Genomic DNA, 19,500 nt, shown 5'->3' with positions numbered 1-19,500 from the left:
AAATGCTACAAGGCTAAGGGAGAAACGTAGGTGTTTAAGCCCATTAACAGAGGCAGTGCAGTAGATTTACACTTAAAAAGAAAGACATGAATCCCTTTTAAAGCAAGGCTGTGAGTACTTAACCTTCTGTGATAAACATATCTTTAAATCATGGAAAATGGACTCCTTGTATTATAATCTCATTCATGTAGCTGAAGCAAAAACTCTTTCAGTCAAGCACAATAAATCTTCAGAAGTTATTTACCGCAAAGAACAAATTTTCTCTTTGAGAAAGACTTGTTATTAACATCAAAAAGCTGAGATGTGAAATGAAAATGAATTTAGGAAGTCCTGTTAAAAATAACAAAGATATTGCTTCCCTTGTCTATCTCTCTTTTAAATGAGAAAATCAGATTTATCACTAAAGTGTCAAGAAGAGTAATAAATAGCTACTACCAATCCTGGAAAGAGGGAAGGGTATGAAGTATCTGAATGAAGCTACGCATCACAACATTATTACACAATGGACCCCAACCATGTCAAAATACCTAGCTTTACACATGGGAATAAATCCATAGGATTGAAAATGGGTATTAAGTTAATCATCTATAAAAGCATGAGAAGAAAAAAGTCACATATTAATGACTTCTATTTATTCTACATGTGCCCACACTATGGCATGGGAATTAAAAAGCCCTGAACTCTGCCCTCAGAAATAGAATTTTTGTAACAAAGACAGCTCTGTTTCACAAAATATAAATTTTATAGGCCAGATGAAACACCCACCTTCCTCCAGGACTGCTGCTATCCTCACTGTCCCACTGCTCATTTTTATTTCTTGGTATTGGTGGCTGCAGCATCTCAGCAGCCAGAGGATCTGCATCATTCTCTTCACGGCCAATCCATTCTCCAATCACACGAGGTCTGAGAAGGGGGGTGTTGAAACCTGCTGTGTCCTGAAGAGAAATAAAAATTTAAAAAAAGAAACAATGCACCATTTGTTCTCAAACATAGATGTAAATAGAGAAAGAAAAGAAAAAAAAATTTAGAAGTACAAAACCAATACATTACATTATCATTTCAGAGGGCTACAAAATACCCAGAAACAATAATGAACTAATGAAAAGTTTCCCATTAACAAAATTCCAAGAGATATTTGTGTACCCTGATGCCTCAAATACCGATTTTTTTTTAATTGCAACTGTAGAAAAATCACTTTTTTTTAAATAAATGCACAGCTCTTAAAACCTTCAGTGTATCTGTTCTGCTAAGCAACATTATACATTAATTGGTATAAAAAAAACCCAACCAAAAGACTGTTGTAGATTAATAGCATCACTCTTATTTGCATTATGAATTTATGCAAAACTAATAAATACATCTGCATTTTGCATTTTAAAAATAACCCTGCTGGGCTTTACATAATGTATCTTCCTATTTTGAAAATGGTATTAACATTTGAATAAAATGCATTTCAGAAACTATTTTTAACCACTTACTGGAGGACAATAAGCTGGACAGGATTACAAGAAGCAAGCAAAATGTAACTGACATCTTCAAAACAATAGCAATAATTTGCACCATCATATCAGGAATTTAGATTAAAGAAACAAGTTGTCCTTAAAATTATATGAAAAAGCATTCTGATGTAGTGAGTATTTCTGTTTTCAATTTTACTAGAATGGTTGTAGATAAAGGGTCATGTACAACAGCACAGTCAAACTAAAAAAACACACCTGCATACCAGAAAAAAAAAATATAGAAATTATGGGATAGGAAGAATTATTTTTCTTTAATTAAACTCTTTGTAGGCTAGTAAAGACATTTCAAACACAGTGTGCCTAATTAGGAGAGATATATTCCTAACATTTAACGAGTGAAAATTATAGGAAAGCAAATCCTTGGCTGTTACCTAACTTAGTGCCTCAATAAATATTCCTGCCATAAAAGAATGCTTTCCAAACAAAAAGCATCTGGAAAAAGTACAGTACATTGACTACGTAGCCTAGAAACCATATTTTATCTCTTTTCTAAAAACAAACCACTTTTGAAATCTCCTCCTAATTGAAACAGATATGGTTAAAAGCACTGTTTGAAGTACAGGCCTCTACTGAAATGAAAGAAAGAAAGAAAAAAAAAAAAACAAAAATAAGGCTGCAAAGTGCTTTCAGTATGAATATATTTACCCTCCTCTGGCTAGATGCTGCGATTTTGCTCAGCACAAGAACCTTTATTTTGAGAGTCAAATGTAACCCAGGCCCTGGATCTGACTCACTCATCCTTGGTCTTTTTCTCTGCTTTCTGCAATGTGCCAGCAAGTGCTTTACCACACTCCACTCTCCACACCTCTGCCCAGAGTTGTCCATCACTTGACTAATTCACTTTTATACAATGTTTGTTTTCTGCAAGGACCACTGAAAATTGAATCTGTGGCTTCAGATGCTTTAGGATACTTAACCACTGGTGTCCTGTTTTTTATGTACTTACAAATACATGTTTTGTGCATCTACTTGGAGCTGTGTCATAGCCAGGTAATGTATACTAGATGACAGTCACCTCTGGGCACTTGACAAGTGTAACTTGTCACAGGTGTGACTACCATCATATGCTTTGTCAGCTTAGAAAAAAGATTATTCCACTGCCCACAATGCCTTCATTACACAAGGTGCTTTTATTAGTTTAAATATGAACCACCTGGCCCCTTCCGAGGTTTATTCCTATTATTCTAGCTATTTTACCCTTCTCTTTCTCCCTAGAATACTTTATAATAATTAATAAAAATTTTTCCTGGAACTAGTTAGTTAGAATAACTTGCACTATCAATCTTGCTAAAAGATTTCAGTCCCTTAAGTGAAAATGCAAAGCACCTAAAAATTTGCCCTTTTTTCTGTACTGTAGGTTTTTCCTGACACTATGAACTGCAAAATCAGTGTACGAATAAGTAAAAAATGAATGCTATGACTGTCCTTGCTATGCTTATTTCTTTCATAGGCATTTTAGAGATTAAAGTAGCACTTTCATATACTCTACTAACAAAGGTGTAATTTACATTACATAGTCATGCTTTGCCTCACTTTACCACCTTGCTTTCCTTTTTGAATCATGTTAGATTAGTACACCACAGTTTCAGTGACCTAATTTATTGTCCTCCTTTCAACTATATAAGCACTCAGTGAAAACACTAAATGGAGAATCAGAGACAGCTCTATTCAGAACACCAGGATGTTTATTTGGCACTGTATTTCAAAGCTGCAATAAATTGAGATGAAGTATTCTGTTCTCAAACAACATTTTATAGTTTTGGTTGGGTTTTTTTCATATAAACTTTAGAATCTTAATTGATTTCCAATTTACATTCCCCCACAAATAGCAGAAGAGATTGACAGTGACATTAGTGTGCAGAGAAATATTTTCAGTACAGGTAGGCATTTAAATTTGCATTAAAATGAAGAGGACTATTTCATGGTGCAGCCTGAACGTCATCCACTTATCCACATCAGTGGCTACCAATTTGACACACTCAAGCTTCCTTTATGGGGAGACTAGGAAAAGAAGGGAAAGACTGAAGGACAGCTGATTCTCCTCTTCACGTTGGGCTGCGATGTGGTTGCTGGATGCAACCTCTACCCGAGAGCACAACATTTGTATATCCATTTATTTATGCATCACTTAAAAAGCTCAGTATTCCTATTTTCTGATATGGATTTTGAGGGAATCTCCATAGTGAGAAATACTTCGGGGTGAGAAGAAATTTGGGGTTTTTTTATGACTTAAGACTAGCTATTTCTTCTATTTTATTAACTGTAACCTGTTTCCATTGTAGTACACTACATATAAGCAGAAAGTATGTCCTAGACAGCATAGAAAAAAAATTTTAATATTGACATTGAGGGGCCAAATCTACTATTAATTTTTAGGTCTTTGCTTGGATCTTACTCTGGATCTCTAATACTTAGGTGTCTCACATTAATATGTTTGAAGTGTCTGAAAGATATCATTGGGAATTCCAGACAAATTTCACAATGTTATGACAGGTCTCACTCTTCAGTGTTTTTCTCTAGAGTTTTTTTCAGCCTAGAACTCTATGAATATCAAAGAATGGCTAACATCCTAGCTCTTCTTTGTTTACCTTAAACCCTTCACATTAGGCATGGAAGTGCGCAGTTTCCTAAAACCCTTCAATAGTTTCTGTTCAGTGGCAAGGAGGGTGAGTCAGTTCAGAAATCTGTATTATATTAACTCTGCATTTTAGTTTTAAAATATGTGACTGACAAGGCATCCCTTCTTATTTTCTTTCCTTACACAGGGTACTTGCAGTGCCAGTTTCTGACTTTACATAGCTTCCATGGCCTAGAGACAGAGGCTGAATCATCACGAGAGACAGAACACCAAGCTCTGCAAGCCTGACGTAAATGAAAAAGAAGAGAATCTCTTATAATAAATCTGTTTTAATTGCATTCATTTTAGGATTTTTTTTTGCTTTTTTTGCGAGGCTACCAGTGAACTCAGAAATTTTAGAAGATTAGGACAAACTGAAAGATTCAATTTTGACTGAAAGACCTGTCTTGTGTGCCATATTTTCTCTATCTCTGTCTTGCATAAAAGCTCTAAGTGCTGACAAAAAGCTAATATGAGCAGATATTTGACAAGAATCCATTTAAATGAAACACTCTTTCACAGAAGTGATTCAGAGCAAACTGGTTTTCCAAATCCAAATGCTCGAGTAACTAAGCAACTAACTTATTAACTGGATTACTTGGAAGAGGAGTTGCATCAACCAACAATACTGATTAAGTATTCCCCTGACAAAGGCAACTAGAGGTTACTGAAGCCAGAGAAAAATAATTTTTTAAAAACAGACAATCAGAAACAAAGAAACATATGCATGCATTCTCTGGTTTTTTAAGGTTCATAATTTAAATCACAGATAAAAGAGCATAATTATGGGCTCTGTCATAGTCTTAGTTCCCCAAAATATTCGTGATCATCAGGAAAATAAAGCAAGGAAGAGCATACAGAAGAGTTTTATATGTCTCTCATAACATCTATGCGATGCCAATGTTTTAACAGAATCCAATGCCAAGTTTGGCCATGCTGTTCTAGACCTAAGACATGCATCTGATGAGTTAAGCTGTTAATCCAAACCACAGATGAACGTGGTTTCAAAAATTATTCAGTGCTGACACAGTTTAGATAAGGAAGCTCTAGTATCAGCATGTATTTCTGAAGAAAGAATTACAACTTGACTACATTTGTACCTGAAAAATAAACATCACCTGTGAACACATTCAGATGAAATAGAACCAAATTCTCCTGAATGTTAAAACAACTATTATCAGGTAGTCTTTGGCTGCTTTTGGCCCAAGACAAATAATACATGTAGAAACAAAACACAGGAACATTTCAGGAATTAGCTTGTGTAAGGGATCATTCCTAGGAGGCAGAATTCCATGAAATAGTCCTGGGCATGCTTAAATTCTTATCACAGACTAAACTTTACATTCATTAAAATTCTTAAAGGGCCAAACAAGAAATAGAAAGTTCACTAAGTTCACTAAGAAAGTCTCACCATGGAGATAAAAAAATCACTCTTTGTGGGGCATACCCCACAACTCTTCATCTCTAAATCTGTGCTGAAAGCCTGCTAAGAAATACTGCACAATGTACTCTAAAGAGTTTAATTGTTTGCGGTTTTATTTATTGTACAAACAGCTTTTGACTTCAAGAACATTCAATATAAGAATTTAATGTATATAACTTGATTCCAAGTTTTATTTTAAAAAAACCTACTACCTTCCTATTTCAAATTATAAAAAAAAAAAGTATATAGTAACAAAAAAACCCTAACTCTTCACTCAAGATGGATCCTGTGGAAATTCCCCAATTATGTTCTCCATCTCAGTTTTCACACCAAATAATTAAATTCAAAAAACATTAATTTTTTTGAACAATAAGATATCATAGTTTAAAAAAACCCAAACCAACCAGAAATTACTTGCTAAAAGTATGTGACACCAGGATCTAGCCTAAACTGTCTTTTTCCTCTCTCAAACAGTATCTTACAGAGTTTTTTTCAACAAAAAAAACAAAAACAAATGGAGTTCTTTATAAGTATTCTTAAAGGTGAGGGTTCTAATGGAAGGACTTTCTAATTGCGTTTTACATCACTTCTGAGCCCAGTTATGGAAACAGTAGGAAGACTTAGGCCATAGTTTGGAAATGGCAGCCACAGGTGCACTACTGCATGGTACCTTGATCAGTCTTGCCTAACCAGCCTTCCTTGGAGAACACAGTGAAGGCATTTTATATGCACTTGCGTCAGAAAGATTTGTGTCCTCATTTTACCAGCGGAAATAAAAGTTATTTAAAAACAGAAGTGTTCTGTATTTGGCATTATTCCTCTGTCTTATATACCTTTTGATCTTATTTTCCTGACAGCAATGGTTTCTGACACCAAGAACACAATGCAAGTTTCTTGGCACTAGAAGCACACTGCTGTTCACTGCTGAGAATTGGTAAGAAAAACTGGTTCTGTTTCCATAAGTACTTAAAAAAACCTAGCTTGATTACTCTTTCAACGTAGAATTTATTACAGCTAGAACTAAAATGCATGTTAACTGTGTACAGTATCAAAAATGGCCAGAACAGAAGAGACCATTTTTGCGTTCAGTAAGGAGGTAAAGACTAATCTTTATGCCTTGTGCATTCCTCAGTAAACCGGGGAAGTAAAAATAATTTCTAAATATTCTCACAAATCGTATCTGGGAGTGCAGAATTCAATTTCATGAATAAAAGGTATTCAAGGCTAAATGTTTCCAAAAGTACACAAAGTAATCCAACAGACTATATTAAGCAAAGACGGCGTCAAGATCAAACGTATTTCCACAGTCTCATTAAGAGTCTCTTAAACTCACTGAGTTTTTTTTTCCATACTAGACAGCCCATCCTGGGTCAAGCTCTTAGTGTATCCACATAGACCGTACTTACCCATATAGCTTTCCATACCCAAACTTCCTCTGAACCCAACAGAACTGAAGCGTGTATGCCAGGAGAGTGGCATGTGCCTTATCACAATCATGTGTCTCTTTGTACTGTTCATTAGGCATCTTTTATCAATCTTACCTTATCAAGTTCATCAGAAATAGCAATGCCTGAAAACAAAACAGATTAACAAAAAGTATTCAGAAAAACGCTTTTTATAAGTGTCTTTTACTACGGCAAGTAAAAGTAAGGTTAAATCTGAAAACTGTACATCCTGTTCTCTGCATGCTGCTGTACCATACAATGTATCATATTTTTTTCCGTTAGTGAAATTGCCTGGAAACAATACACTCTTCATTTTTCTCAGCTGCAATATTATCAAAATGACTTTTCAAAAAACTATGGAAATGAAAATAGCAGATGTGCCAGTAAAGTGACAACAAATTTAAGCATCTTCTTTCTAAAATTAAATCAGCAATATCAGATTTACCAATGGACACATTATTATGCAAATCTCACCCTGACCAGCATGCATAACACATTATGCTGCAATTAAGGGCAATATGGACATTTCTCTCTTTCTTCACATGAAATGTAGAAATGATCCTATAAAAATAGGTGGAACTTCAGAGAATAAAGAAAATTTCACAATAGAATACAAAACTTTTTCTAAATCCTCTGAAAAAGAACTTGTATATTTGCTCATCTTTTCTGCAGATGCCTGCCCAAGGCTTCCCTATGCCTGCTTCCATCATGTCATGTTTCAATTATTTCTATTCTGTAGCACATTAAGTATGCAGAGTTGGTCTCAGAATTTTTAATTTTTTACACACACCAGTATATCACAAGGAGTGATCAAGTCATCATATATATAATGCTACCATGTTGAAAATTCTGATACACTGGAAGCAAGCATCTCCTAGATTCTTATGAGGTTTAATGAGAAACGTTTCCAGATTAGAACTTCAAAAACCAAAGAAAAGCTTCTCCTGGTGGAGGAAAGTAAGTGGAGAAGTACCCATAAACAGGGAGAACACACACTTGAAAATTATTTTCTAATTTTTATCATGTTATCAAGACACCTTCTTTGACGGAATGCAAGAGATGACATTGCAAAATATGTAGTACCAGCTGAGTAGAGAGTTACTCTTTCTAACATCACACTAAAGAGTGTAGCAGTATAAGCTAATATATAAGCAGATACATATATAAGCCTATATGATTTGGTATAGCACAACTACATGAATTCTTTGGGGTTTTTTACTGTGCTTTTCATGATTAACTCGATTTGGCTAATTCTCAGTTTAGAGGAATTCCTTACAGCAATTTCTGTTTTTAAAGGAACAAAGTGCTACAAGAACTGCAATTATAATTTAAAGACCTCATCAACATATAAGAAATATGGCATGAATTAACAAAATATTCACAGTAATTCAATAGTACTAAAGTAGATTAAATTGAAAAAGATCTGTTCTGACTGATCCTTCTATCCCTCACTGCAATTAACCCGTTTTTAATAACTTCAGACTATTATTTAGCCCAGACACAACACTAATGCCCACAGAGCATAATAACCAGGTTGCATCAACCAGACTATAAGGTGCTATGAATTTCTCCAATTCCAAATGGACATCTTCTAGAGAGAATATAACTGCACTCTTGAAGGTAGTAAAAACCTAATTCAAGCTTCTTTTCACCTCACCTTTGAAAACCTGATTACCATCAACCATCACATGAATGCATTTTGCATAACCAAGGTCAATCCATTCTAAAACCACATATACTCTCTCTCTAACCAGTCAAACTACTTTTTCTCAGCAATTTCCCATAATGTTAATATAGTTCATTTTGTTCTGATTTCTGATACAGGTTGATTCCGTTATATTAAAGGTTGGTACCCTTTTCTTCTGCTTTCACATATCTCTATGAATAGGTCTTTGTAACTTGGGAGTGGGTGGAAGGGCAATTTTATCTTGTGTTGACTTACCCCTCAAAAATACAAATTTTCAAGTATGGTAAAAGAAAATGGAAAAGGTAATCCTGTCATTTCCAAAACTCTGTTCCAAAAAAATGTCAAATAATTTTTACTATCCAATCGCCTATGTTGCCTATCAAAGATCAGTACTGAAAGTACAAAGTAGCAAATGGAAAAAGCAGTACATACTACTATATGCCTCACTCAAAAAGCCTTACTAACTTCTCTGATTAAATTACATAAGACATAAAATTTTAAAACACCTATAGTCTAAATGAGTGTGCTTTTAGTAAAATTCTTTGTGTAAGTCCTATTGCTCTCCAGAACTTACTCTGAATTTAGAGAAGAGACTGAACTGAATAATTGAATTAACCAGAATGCCTCAGATTTCTTCTTTACTAAATTGGAAACAGTATCAAGACACTAAAACAAACTGTATTTTTTTAGACAAGCATGTAGAGAATTAGCAGCTTCTGAGGACATGTTGCCAAAATAAAATTTTGCAAATTTAGAAATCTTTGATCTTTGCAATCACAGAATTAAACCTGCAAACTCTTTTTAGCTCTCTCTCTCTAATGTGGCATCAAGAGAAAAGAAAAAGGATTCTGGGGAAGAAACTTTATAAGGAGCTTGTTACAGCAATCTTAGCACAGTGATTCTTCTGGAGGTGGTATTTACCATGTCAGTCACACAGATCTTTTTGTTATGTCTTGAGCCTCATTAATATTAACAGTATTCTTTCAGTTACTGATAACACAACTCCATTAACAGAGGCTAGGACAAATAACCCCAAAAAACATTGGATGTAAAAACACTTCCTTCCTTCCAAGACACTACTGCACTATAGTTAGTGTGTGCCCAACTCTTAACAATTTTCTTTGCAGTTGCCAAACTCACAGAATATCTTGGCTGAATTTGAGAGGAGGGGGATTTGCACCCTGTGTGCAGTAGACAAAAAATCATAGCAGCAACATCAATTTTTGGGCATAGATGTCACATGGAGTAATATGAACTCCAGTTTTCACAAAACAACTCCTCAAAAAAATTAAAACTCTTGCCTATTTACCATAACATTAAAAAAACAACTCAACCAAAGAAACCTTAATCCCAAGTCCTGAGAACACAACTAGAGATAGTCACCATTATTGTACAGAAGTATTTAGGATTTCTGTTAATTTCTTCACCCTTAGCAGACTCATGACTTTTCAGTAATCAAATAGGTTACTCAGTTACTTTATTTTCAAGTAATAGACCGACAATTTAAAATAGTTGAATTTCCGTGAAGAAATGGTAACAATGGTTGCTATCTCCAGTTCATGTAATTACTAGTATCCAGACATCAGCATTTTTCAAAAAGAAAACGCTTTTCTCACTTCTTTGCATAGGTGACAACAAGTAATTGATTATGCTCTCTGCATTTTCTATAATTATTTTCATTTACTTTTTATATATTCTAAATAGGAAAACAGCATTATAAAATCACAGAATACTAGAGGCAAAGGGAAAGCCCATTCCATGAAACTACTAAATGGAAACAACGCTTCAGTTTTAGGCAAAACATTCATAGGTATAGCCAAAATGTCCATACACTAAAAAATTTTAACCTGACAATTTAGTCGCTTCTTCGAACAGTAGCTTTTTCCATCAAAACTTAATCCTAATCACAAAAAAACTCTAACACCAGAAAAGCTGACGCATCTAGTTTATTCAACCTTAAATCCTATGGCTTTGTTAGAATAAAAGTTACTATGAACAACTATTTTTGACTTCCCTCAGCTTAGCGCATTTAAAGCCTGATTCTGCATGATGATGAACATAGAGAATGGAAGTTTTAAAGCTGCATCATCCTTGCCCTGCTGCAAGACACTGAGCAGCAGAAAAGAAGGGAACGGTTAAAATGGCTCACCTGCCTTTGTTGGGAGAGGTCTTCTGATGTCAAAGGTAAGTCCTCCAGCAATAAAGGAGTATGCTTTACCTTTTCTCGCATAGCAGCTGTTTCTCACAGACAACGTTTGCCACAGTTTTATATCATAATGCGATTGACAACTGTACAATAGACCAACCACTCTTACTAACCATTCCAACTAAAGGGGTGAGAAGTTTGCTTCCATCAGCTAAGGCTCATGGACAAGGTTTAGCGTGGTAATTATTTAGGTAGCTAGCTGCCAATTTCATGTCTTTAAAAAATCCTCCCTTTTACAAGTAATTACAGGTGCTAAAATTTGATCAGGCATCACAAGTATCCAGCCCACTCAGTTGTCTGGTGAATTAGGAAGACAAATTCAGGGCACTTGTTTCTACTTTAGAATGTAACAACCCTCTGTGCTGTAAGGGTGCTGAACAATTAAATAATTGGTATGAACATGCTTCCACGGTCCTTCAGAAATGCTCCACAGCCACAACTACTGCCATCTCTGATCAGCAACAAATCTGGAGAGGGGCTGTTGATGCTAGCACAGCCTCTTTCTACCGGAACACTCATTCTCTCACTAGCTTGGTTTTTGAAGAGGACTGGAAGAACAATGTACTGGCTGATTGCAAGAAAGGTTTGGCATGTTATGATTCAATGAAATATATCTAACAAACAATGTAATAACAATGTAATTTATTAGTACTTATTATACTTTAATTACTATTATCATGTTTATTTTAAGCAGATTGCCTAAAAAGTGTATCTCATGCTGTATTAGCCATTTAACTTAGATTTCTATATTTAAAATACCAAATCAGTAGTTTGTCACGCCTCTTGTAAAATTAGCATGGATTATTAAAACCATTCTTTTCCTGGCTATCTTAGATTTCTCTTCCCAGTCTTCTATCCCTATGACAATCTGCAGAAGCACAATAGTAAGTATGGAGAAATAAAGATGATGATCAATACAGCACTACAGCATCTTCTTTGATGTAAAAAGCCACCTCTCTAAACCTTTGCATCATATTTTAACAAAATAAATTCCCTTCTGAGTCTAGAATGAGTATCTTCCACATACAGGCTTTCTGCTTAGGACATTCAGCTTAATTCTAGATTACCAAGAAATGAACTTTCTTTTTAAAGAAAACTGAACATTGTTAATAATAATTCCGTGAGTCTTAAAAATGCCTATCTTTTGCATACGCACTTCTTAGCAGAAGAGTTTTATCTATCCAATACCTAATGTGTCTCCACCCAGTGATAATATTTCTCTTTCAAAAATGATTTTTAGACTTTGATGTTTTCAATTCAACAGCATAAAATTAATTTTCAAAACAAAAGGCACCACACAAGTTCAGGTCTTTTTGAAAAAGACCAACTGACATCATCTACATGGACTTGGGCAGGGCACTTGACACTGTCCTGTATGACATCCTTGTCTCTAATCTGGGGAGATACAGATTTAACGGGTGGATCATTCAGTGGATAATTGCTGGATGGCTACACTTCAACGGCTCAATGTCAAAGTGGAAACCAGTGGTGAGTGGCATTCCTTGGGGGACGGTATTGGGATGGGTGCTGTTTACTGTCTTTATTAGTAACATGGATAGTGGGGTCGAGTGCATCCTCAGCAAGTCTGCTGATGACACCAAGCTGTGTGGTGCAGTTGACACTGGAGAGAAGGGATGCCATCCAGTGGAAGCTTGACAGGCTTGAGAGGTGGGGGCCTGTGCAAACCTCATGGAAGTTCAACAAGGCCAAGTGCAAGGTCCTACACCTGCATTGGAGCACTCCCAAGCGCAAGTATGGGCTGGGCAGAGAATGGACTGAGCACAGTCCTGGGTAGGAGGACTTCCGAGTGCTGGTGGATGAGAAGCTTGGTATTACCCAGCAATGTGCACCTGCAGCCCAGAAAGCCCAACCTCACCCTGGGCTACATCAAAAACAGTGTAGCCAGCCAGCTGAGGGAGGTGATTCTCTGTCTCTGCTCTGCTTTTGTGAGACTCCACCTGGAGTACTTGTGTCCAGCTCTGGGGCCTCCAAAAAAAGAAGCACATGGACATGCTGGAGCAAGTCCAGAGGAGGGTCATGAAGCTGCTCAGAGGGCTGGAGCACCTCCCCTATAAAGACAGGCTGAGAGAGTTGGAGTTGTTCAGCCTGGAGAAGAGACAACTCCAGGGAGACCTTATAGCACCTTCCAGTACCTAAAAACAGGCTACAGAAAGCTGTAGAGGGACTTTTTACAAGGGCATGTAGTGATAGAACAAGGAACAATGGCTTCAAACTGAAAGAGGGTATGTTTAGATTAGATATTAGGAAGAAATTCTTTACTGTGAGGGTGGCAAAACACTGGAACAGGTTGCCCAGAGAAGCTGTGGATATCCCATGCCTGGAAGTGTTCCCAGGTTAGGTGGGGCCTGGAGTAACTAGATCTAGTGGAAGGTGTCCCAGCTCACGGAAAGGGCTAGAACTAGATGATCTTTAAGGTCCCTTCCAATTCAAACCATTCATAATTTATGAAATGGCAAGTCATAAAAAGCCTAACTGCAGCATTATTCCTGATCAGCTTTACAGTAGCTTAAAATTCGGCAATACTTTCATATGCTAAATACACCTGGTGTTCTGGTAAGAATGAAAGTTTTGGAACTTCAGGGATATCTACCATTTTTGCTTTTATGTGTGGTCCTTAAATAATTACAGGAAGAAATAAAACAAAATGAAACAAAATAAAAATTTGTTAAGGTGATTTTTAAAGACTTACATGTTTCTAAAGGCACAATGTACATCTGAGAAGTCTAATGTGCACCCAGTCTTAAGAAAATAAAATGCTACTGCTTTAATGTATGCCAGACTACCATTACTTAACTCAATATTCAAGGAAATATTTATGCATTTTTCTAAACATCCAGAAGATGGCCACAGAGCTCCCAATAGCCAGTTTTCCTACCTGCCAAACAAAGCTTTCTAGATTTGGCACATGGGTTTTGACATACAAAGTTTAGACATACTACGACAACCTCAACGCAACTCTGACTAACTTGACAGAATTCATTCTCAGGATCAGTCTAGGCCAGGGAACTTCTGGATGGCTGGACTGTCAACCTCATAGTGCATATCACAGGTTCTGTAACAAACTCCAGGACCAAAACAGCATTCTTATTCTACCATTATTAATCCTGCAGCATTGAGCACAAACACAGGAATATTGTATCACGTATCAACTGTCCAGCAGTTCACTGCCCCAATGCATTCTCCAATTCTAAATTCTCACAGAAAGTTTATGTTCTTCTTATTGGTGGGACAGGCCATCTTAAATATACTTGCATTTCCCATGGCAAAACCTTGTGCCAAACTGCAGCTGGCACATTGTATGTTCTAGTGGCTGTACCTGTTTGAACTGTGTATTGAACATAAGGAAAATTGAAATTATTTATTTCACACCGTCCCTAGATTATAAAGGACATAAAGTGGTTGCTCTGGTTGCACCAAACAAAGCACTCCTCCCCCAGAAAAAGAACATAAAACCCAAAAAATCTCACTTGTTTCTGTGTAGGAACTTTAAAATGTGTTTGTCATTGACTGTCATAATAGGCATTCTTACAATATTCCTTTACCTACAGTGAGTCATTTTACGACTTTCAACATTAGACATAGTAACTCAGAGATTTTCTGTGAAGGCATAGTGAAATGAAACCTCAGAGTTTTTACCAATGAGGGGCGTATGTCCGCGTATTATTAAGCAACTTTAAACTTTTTGTAGCGGTATTCATCTTGAACAAGGATAATATTCCTCCCAACACTTGGCCATATTAGAACAAGAGAAACTGTCATCTACAAGGCACCACACATCAACACAGGAGCATACTATACATCTTATAGTTACTATCTAGAAAACATGGATTTAATCCCTCCTCCTCATATTGCCTTTTAAAAAGATTAAAAAAAATTAATTCCTAGCAAAATAATCTCTGCTTTAGCCTTGCAGAATTTCTATATCCAAATTTCTGAGTGGCTCCAATGAAGAATACAGGTTTCAGGATTAGGTTTAGTGACTAATGAATTATGCAAACACAGAGAAATAAAAGGCAAAGTACCCAACAAATATTATATCCCAGAAACTCTCCTAGGCCAAGGTCATTTCAGAAGAGAATAATCAAAACTACAGAACTCTTTAGGGGAAGGTGTACACTGCAGCAGGTGGGTTAAGATGGGTAGCCCACAGCATCCAGTAGCCAAGGATAGAGTCATTGCTCATGGTTCTGCTGCCCCACGAATGCCAAGCCCCTTGTACTAAGAACTATAAAGTTCCATATCCGAGATGACAGTCACACAAACCCCAGTTCTGCAATAGTATTACAGAAACTTTTAGCAAGCCAAATACAGTTCCAGAAAAGGTCAAGGTTACTCAAAACGAGACACTAGTCCTGAAACTTAGGATAGGCTGGATCAGAATGGAAAATACCTTCACAAAGATGATTAAAATTTTAACGTCTGTAGGAAAAAGATACTTAAAACTAAAGTAGCAGTGATTTCCTGGCCATACAAGCCCCAGTTTATAATTGAATAGTAATAATTATGCTCATATTCATCCTGTTTCAATCTCAGAATATCATTATTTTGTATTATTACTTCTACATCATATTAAAAATAAGTGGATTTTATGAGCAAAGGCAGTATCAGATAACAGCTGCCATACTGAGACAAATTTATCTTCCCTAAAGGTTTGATTGAGCTTATCTAAAAATGTTGATCTCAAAATAAATCACAAGCATTGATCTCATGCAAGAATAACATAACTTTAAAGTTCAGATTGTAGAGAAGGGAAAAATCCTCTACATGATGACTAGTCCTGTGGTTCAGTTAGCAGAACACATTTAAGACTAGATGATCAACTGATAACAGGGAAGTCATCTTTATAGACTCAGGTCCATTTCAGATCAACTGTATACAATTGAAAAAAAAATACTAACATGTTATGTCTTAAAACAATGCCCCTCATAAGGCAATTGAAAAAAGTCTAGTTAGGTGTCCTGAAGATGTGCATTTACAGTTATATCATCTTCACCATCAGAAATGTCTGGCTTCAATAAATCTAAGTGGCATTCAACTCAAGTTCATCTTCCATAACTGTAATGTAAATCATTAATGGTTTCCTACAGTGTAGAAGCTTCTAAATGAAAGCCCATTCTAATGTGTTTTTCACAGACTGCTAAATACATTCAAGTAGTTCATGATGTATATATAAAGCTTCTCACATCCCACATACTCGCAAGTTCATCCACAAAACTGAGGACATGATTTTAGCGGTGTGTTAACATATTGTGATTTTGTTTAGAACTAGTTCTACCCTTGTAGTTATGAGATTTTTACTCTTGTTGCTTATCTTCCTCTCTGTAAAAGATAAACAGAACATATGCTTTTACGTTTTACTATTTTATATTTTTCTTAAAGAGGGAAGATCGTGCTTGTCTTTCTTAACATAAGCATAAACAACATAAACTGATTCTAACATTATGATAAATAACTGTTTGAGATACTCTGGAGGGACTTGGAGGTCTTTTATTCTTGAAGGTATTGAAGAGCCTTGACACGTGGCTCTAGGTGAGCCTGCTTGAGCAGCAGGGATGGACCAGACACCTTCCAGAGGTCCCTTCCAGCCTCAACCATTCTGTGATTCTATAATTCATTATGATTTCCAGCAGTATTTCCTACTAGATGGAAACCCATAGTTTCCTTATTTACTGATTGTTTATTGATTACTCCCCTTGGAAATTAAGAAACAAAAGAGGATTTTTCTCCTGTTGGTTGTACATTGATACCATTTTTTCTGGGATTCCCCGAAACTGACTTGGATCCATTATCAAATACTTTTGGTTAATATTAACTTATTACCATTTTTTTACCTTAGAATTTCAATTGAATTCAAAGCATGATAAATTTGTTTCTTCCCCTCTGATCTGAAGAGCACACCTGGCCTGAACAAGTATTCAAACACTACTAACAAAATGTCAGTTATTTTCACTGAAAGGCTATGTGTGATTATGAAAGAGTACCTATCTCACAGCAGAAGACATTTTTTCATCAAATGCAGTTACCGTGTATAAACTGAAACCTTCAATATGCACACATTTTCAATATGCACCCTAATCCTTAACTGTTCATATAAAAGATGCAAAGTTTTCATTAAGTATGCAGAGTTCCCACTCAATTGCAGCAAGATCTCACTGATTTAGTCCTCAATTTTCCCCTGCTCAAAACTCTCATAATTCACTGGTTTCCATATCTTGTTATCTATTTTTCCATCCTCAGAAAATGGGGGAAGGACAAAGTCATATTCATTAGCAAGATCCTTAGCTATACAGATTTTAATTCTGTTTAAAGGCAAACAGGCCAGAAGGTGAAATACAGGAGCATACATTTGAAACAGGATGGAACTTTTCTTCCTTATGATTAGCAGAGGAAGAAGAATGACAGCAATAAAGGTAAGAGACCTTGCAATAAAAGAAAATTAAACATGCACAAGGGAAATGAAATATATTCCTTCCTGTAAGTTGCTTTATAAACCAAAATCTTCCCTAAATAGATGATTTGATAGTTCTAAATCCACTTCCATGACATACAACTGATTGAAGAAGCAAACAAAACCCAGCTCTCCCATGTGGGTAAGCCTCTGAAAAATGGTATACTTAAATCAGCAAGCTCCACCACGCTTAGACCATAATTACAACAGTAACCTTCTCCAGATTCTCAAAACTCCTAAGATACTTTTAACTCTGAGTGTGAAGTCACTATCAGTTTCTCGGACCTACTGCAGCACAGACTTACTCACTCTTGATGGCAGTTGGGAGAAAGGCTCCAGATCTAAGCAAGTTCAGTTTTAATGACTAGGACTGAATACAGAAGACACCAGACATCTATGTGCCTGAATCTCACCTTCCAAAGCTTACAGGCAGTTCGAATTTTGCATGAAGTGCACGTTTGTCTCAAAGCAGGTATTTAGACTGAAAAGTAAATGAAGCAATAGAAACTAGAATTTAATTCACAGGCTGTGTCAACTGCCTAACAGGCAACTCAAGACTCCAAAGTCATGGAAACTCACTAAAAGATCCAAAGCTTATCTTTAAAATGTAAATAAATTGGATCCAGGACTTGATGGAAAATTCATTTAACTTCAAACATTTCATTTCATGTGTCACTCTTCCCTGTTAAAATACTGAAGAACAAAAGAGAGGGTGCTGTATAAAGCCATTGATAATATATTTTGATCATTTGTGTACTCAGCTCTCTGTTGAGCCCAGTGTCTGTCCCACAACACTTCAAAATAAGATTATTATCAAATGCAGCATTAGAGTAATGGCACACTTGTAGAACCAAAAGCACTAACTAGACAGCCCAAAACAAGAATCAGGAGAGGTAGACATGGGATCTTGTGATGGCTGTTTTAAAATTCACTACATGGGATGTTTGTTTGGGTACAGCACAGAATGAGCTTCATGCACCTTATACTTTTAAAGTCCTAGACTTTTCTATTCATTTAAGCCCCCTATTTCCTATGTGCAATCTACATTCTATCTCTGGGAGAACAAAAAAACCCCTCATTTATTTTCAAAATTATACCTTTTCTATTTTTAGAAAATTTTCACATTTTTCATTTTGATTTTTTTATATCATGCTGACATGTAAGAAATAATAGCAAAGAATTTTTTTATTCCTTGAAATTAAATGAATATCAGAAGTAGAAAACCTTGGACATATATCTTAGAATAGAAACAAGGACATATAGCTTAGAATTAATCTGATGCAAGTGTTTAAATGATACAAAAAAAAAAAAGAAAGGTTAAAGTGCAGAGTAACTAACAACTATAAAAGAACATAAAAAGCCATAAGAAAAGATACTATAAATACACTAGAAAAGGAGAACAAATTAAAATACAGAACTATTACTTCAAAGAGAAGGAAAGCAAGTAAGAGATGATACAAAGAATTCCCAGTGTTCAATACTTTCATTGCTTCAGTCTTTACAAAAAAAAAAATCAATTGCAGCCAGATGCTTAACAGTAGTGGTTTTAAGAGGAAAAACTACAAGACAGACAAGGGAAGCTGAAAGATATGCTGGTGATTTAGATACAGTCAAGTTGGCAGACTCTTGTGAAATTCACTCCAGAGCATTTAACTAACTAACTGAAGAAACCTCTAATCCATTAGCAACTGTCTTTCAAGAATAGAGAGGACAGAAAAGGGCAAATACATATCTTTCTTTGAAAAAGAAAAAGAGAAGATGTGGGGAACTACTAACCACCAAGCCTAAATCAGACAACAGCAAGAACTATACACAAAACTGCTAAATAAATAATGTATCGACATCTAATGGAATAGAAAGGCGATAAGAACAAACGGACATGAGTTCATCAAGAATGAATCGCATCAAATTAGTCTAATTGCATTCTCAACTGGGAAACTTGCCTAGTGGATAAGAGGAAGAAGCAGATGCAAAATACTTCAGACTATGTTTACTGTCCTAGATGACACTTCAGTGAAACAAAATTAGTGAATTACAATCTATGTGAAAACACTGCAAGGTAGATAAACATCTGGTGGGAAAAAACACTTACTGAGTAGCTTTCAAGAGCTAGTTGTCAGATCTGAAATGGGA

At 35.9% G+C, this 19,500-nt stretch overlaps 1 protein-coding gene across 5 annotated transcripts in view; it reads right to left on the bottom strand.

Moving 5' to 3' along the window:
• The window catches only part of C2H8orf34 (chromosome 2 C8orf34 homolog), a 151,475-nt gene that overhangs the window by 94,305 nt on the left and 37,670 nt on the right, over positions 1–19,500 (bottom strand). For all 5 annotated transcript variants that reach the window (XM_069004912.1, XM_069004909.1, XM_069004911.1 and 2 more), the window contains 2 exons: positions 7,102–7,130; positions 766–935 (listed from right to left, as the gene is read on the bottom strand). In XM_069004912.1, coding sequence (XP_068861013.1) covers positions 766–935; positions 7,102–7,130 — 199 coding nt within the window. The remainder of the gene's footprint in view (positions 1–765; positions 936–7,101; positions 7,131–19,500) is intronic.

This window comes from Aphelocoma coerulescens, chromosome 2, assembly GCF_041296385.1.
Source record: "Aphelocoma coerulescens isolate FSJ_1873_10779 chromosome 2, UR_Acoe_1.0, whole genome shotgun sequence".
NCBI classification, from domain to species: domain Eukaryota; kingdom Metazoa; phylum Chordata; class Aves; order Passeriformes; family Corvidae; genus Aphelocoma; species Aphelocoma coerulescens.
The sequence above is the reverse complement of the archived record's forward strand: the minus strand, read 5'-3'. Positions and strand labels throughout refer to the sequence as shown.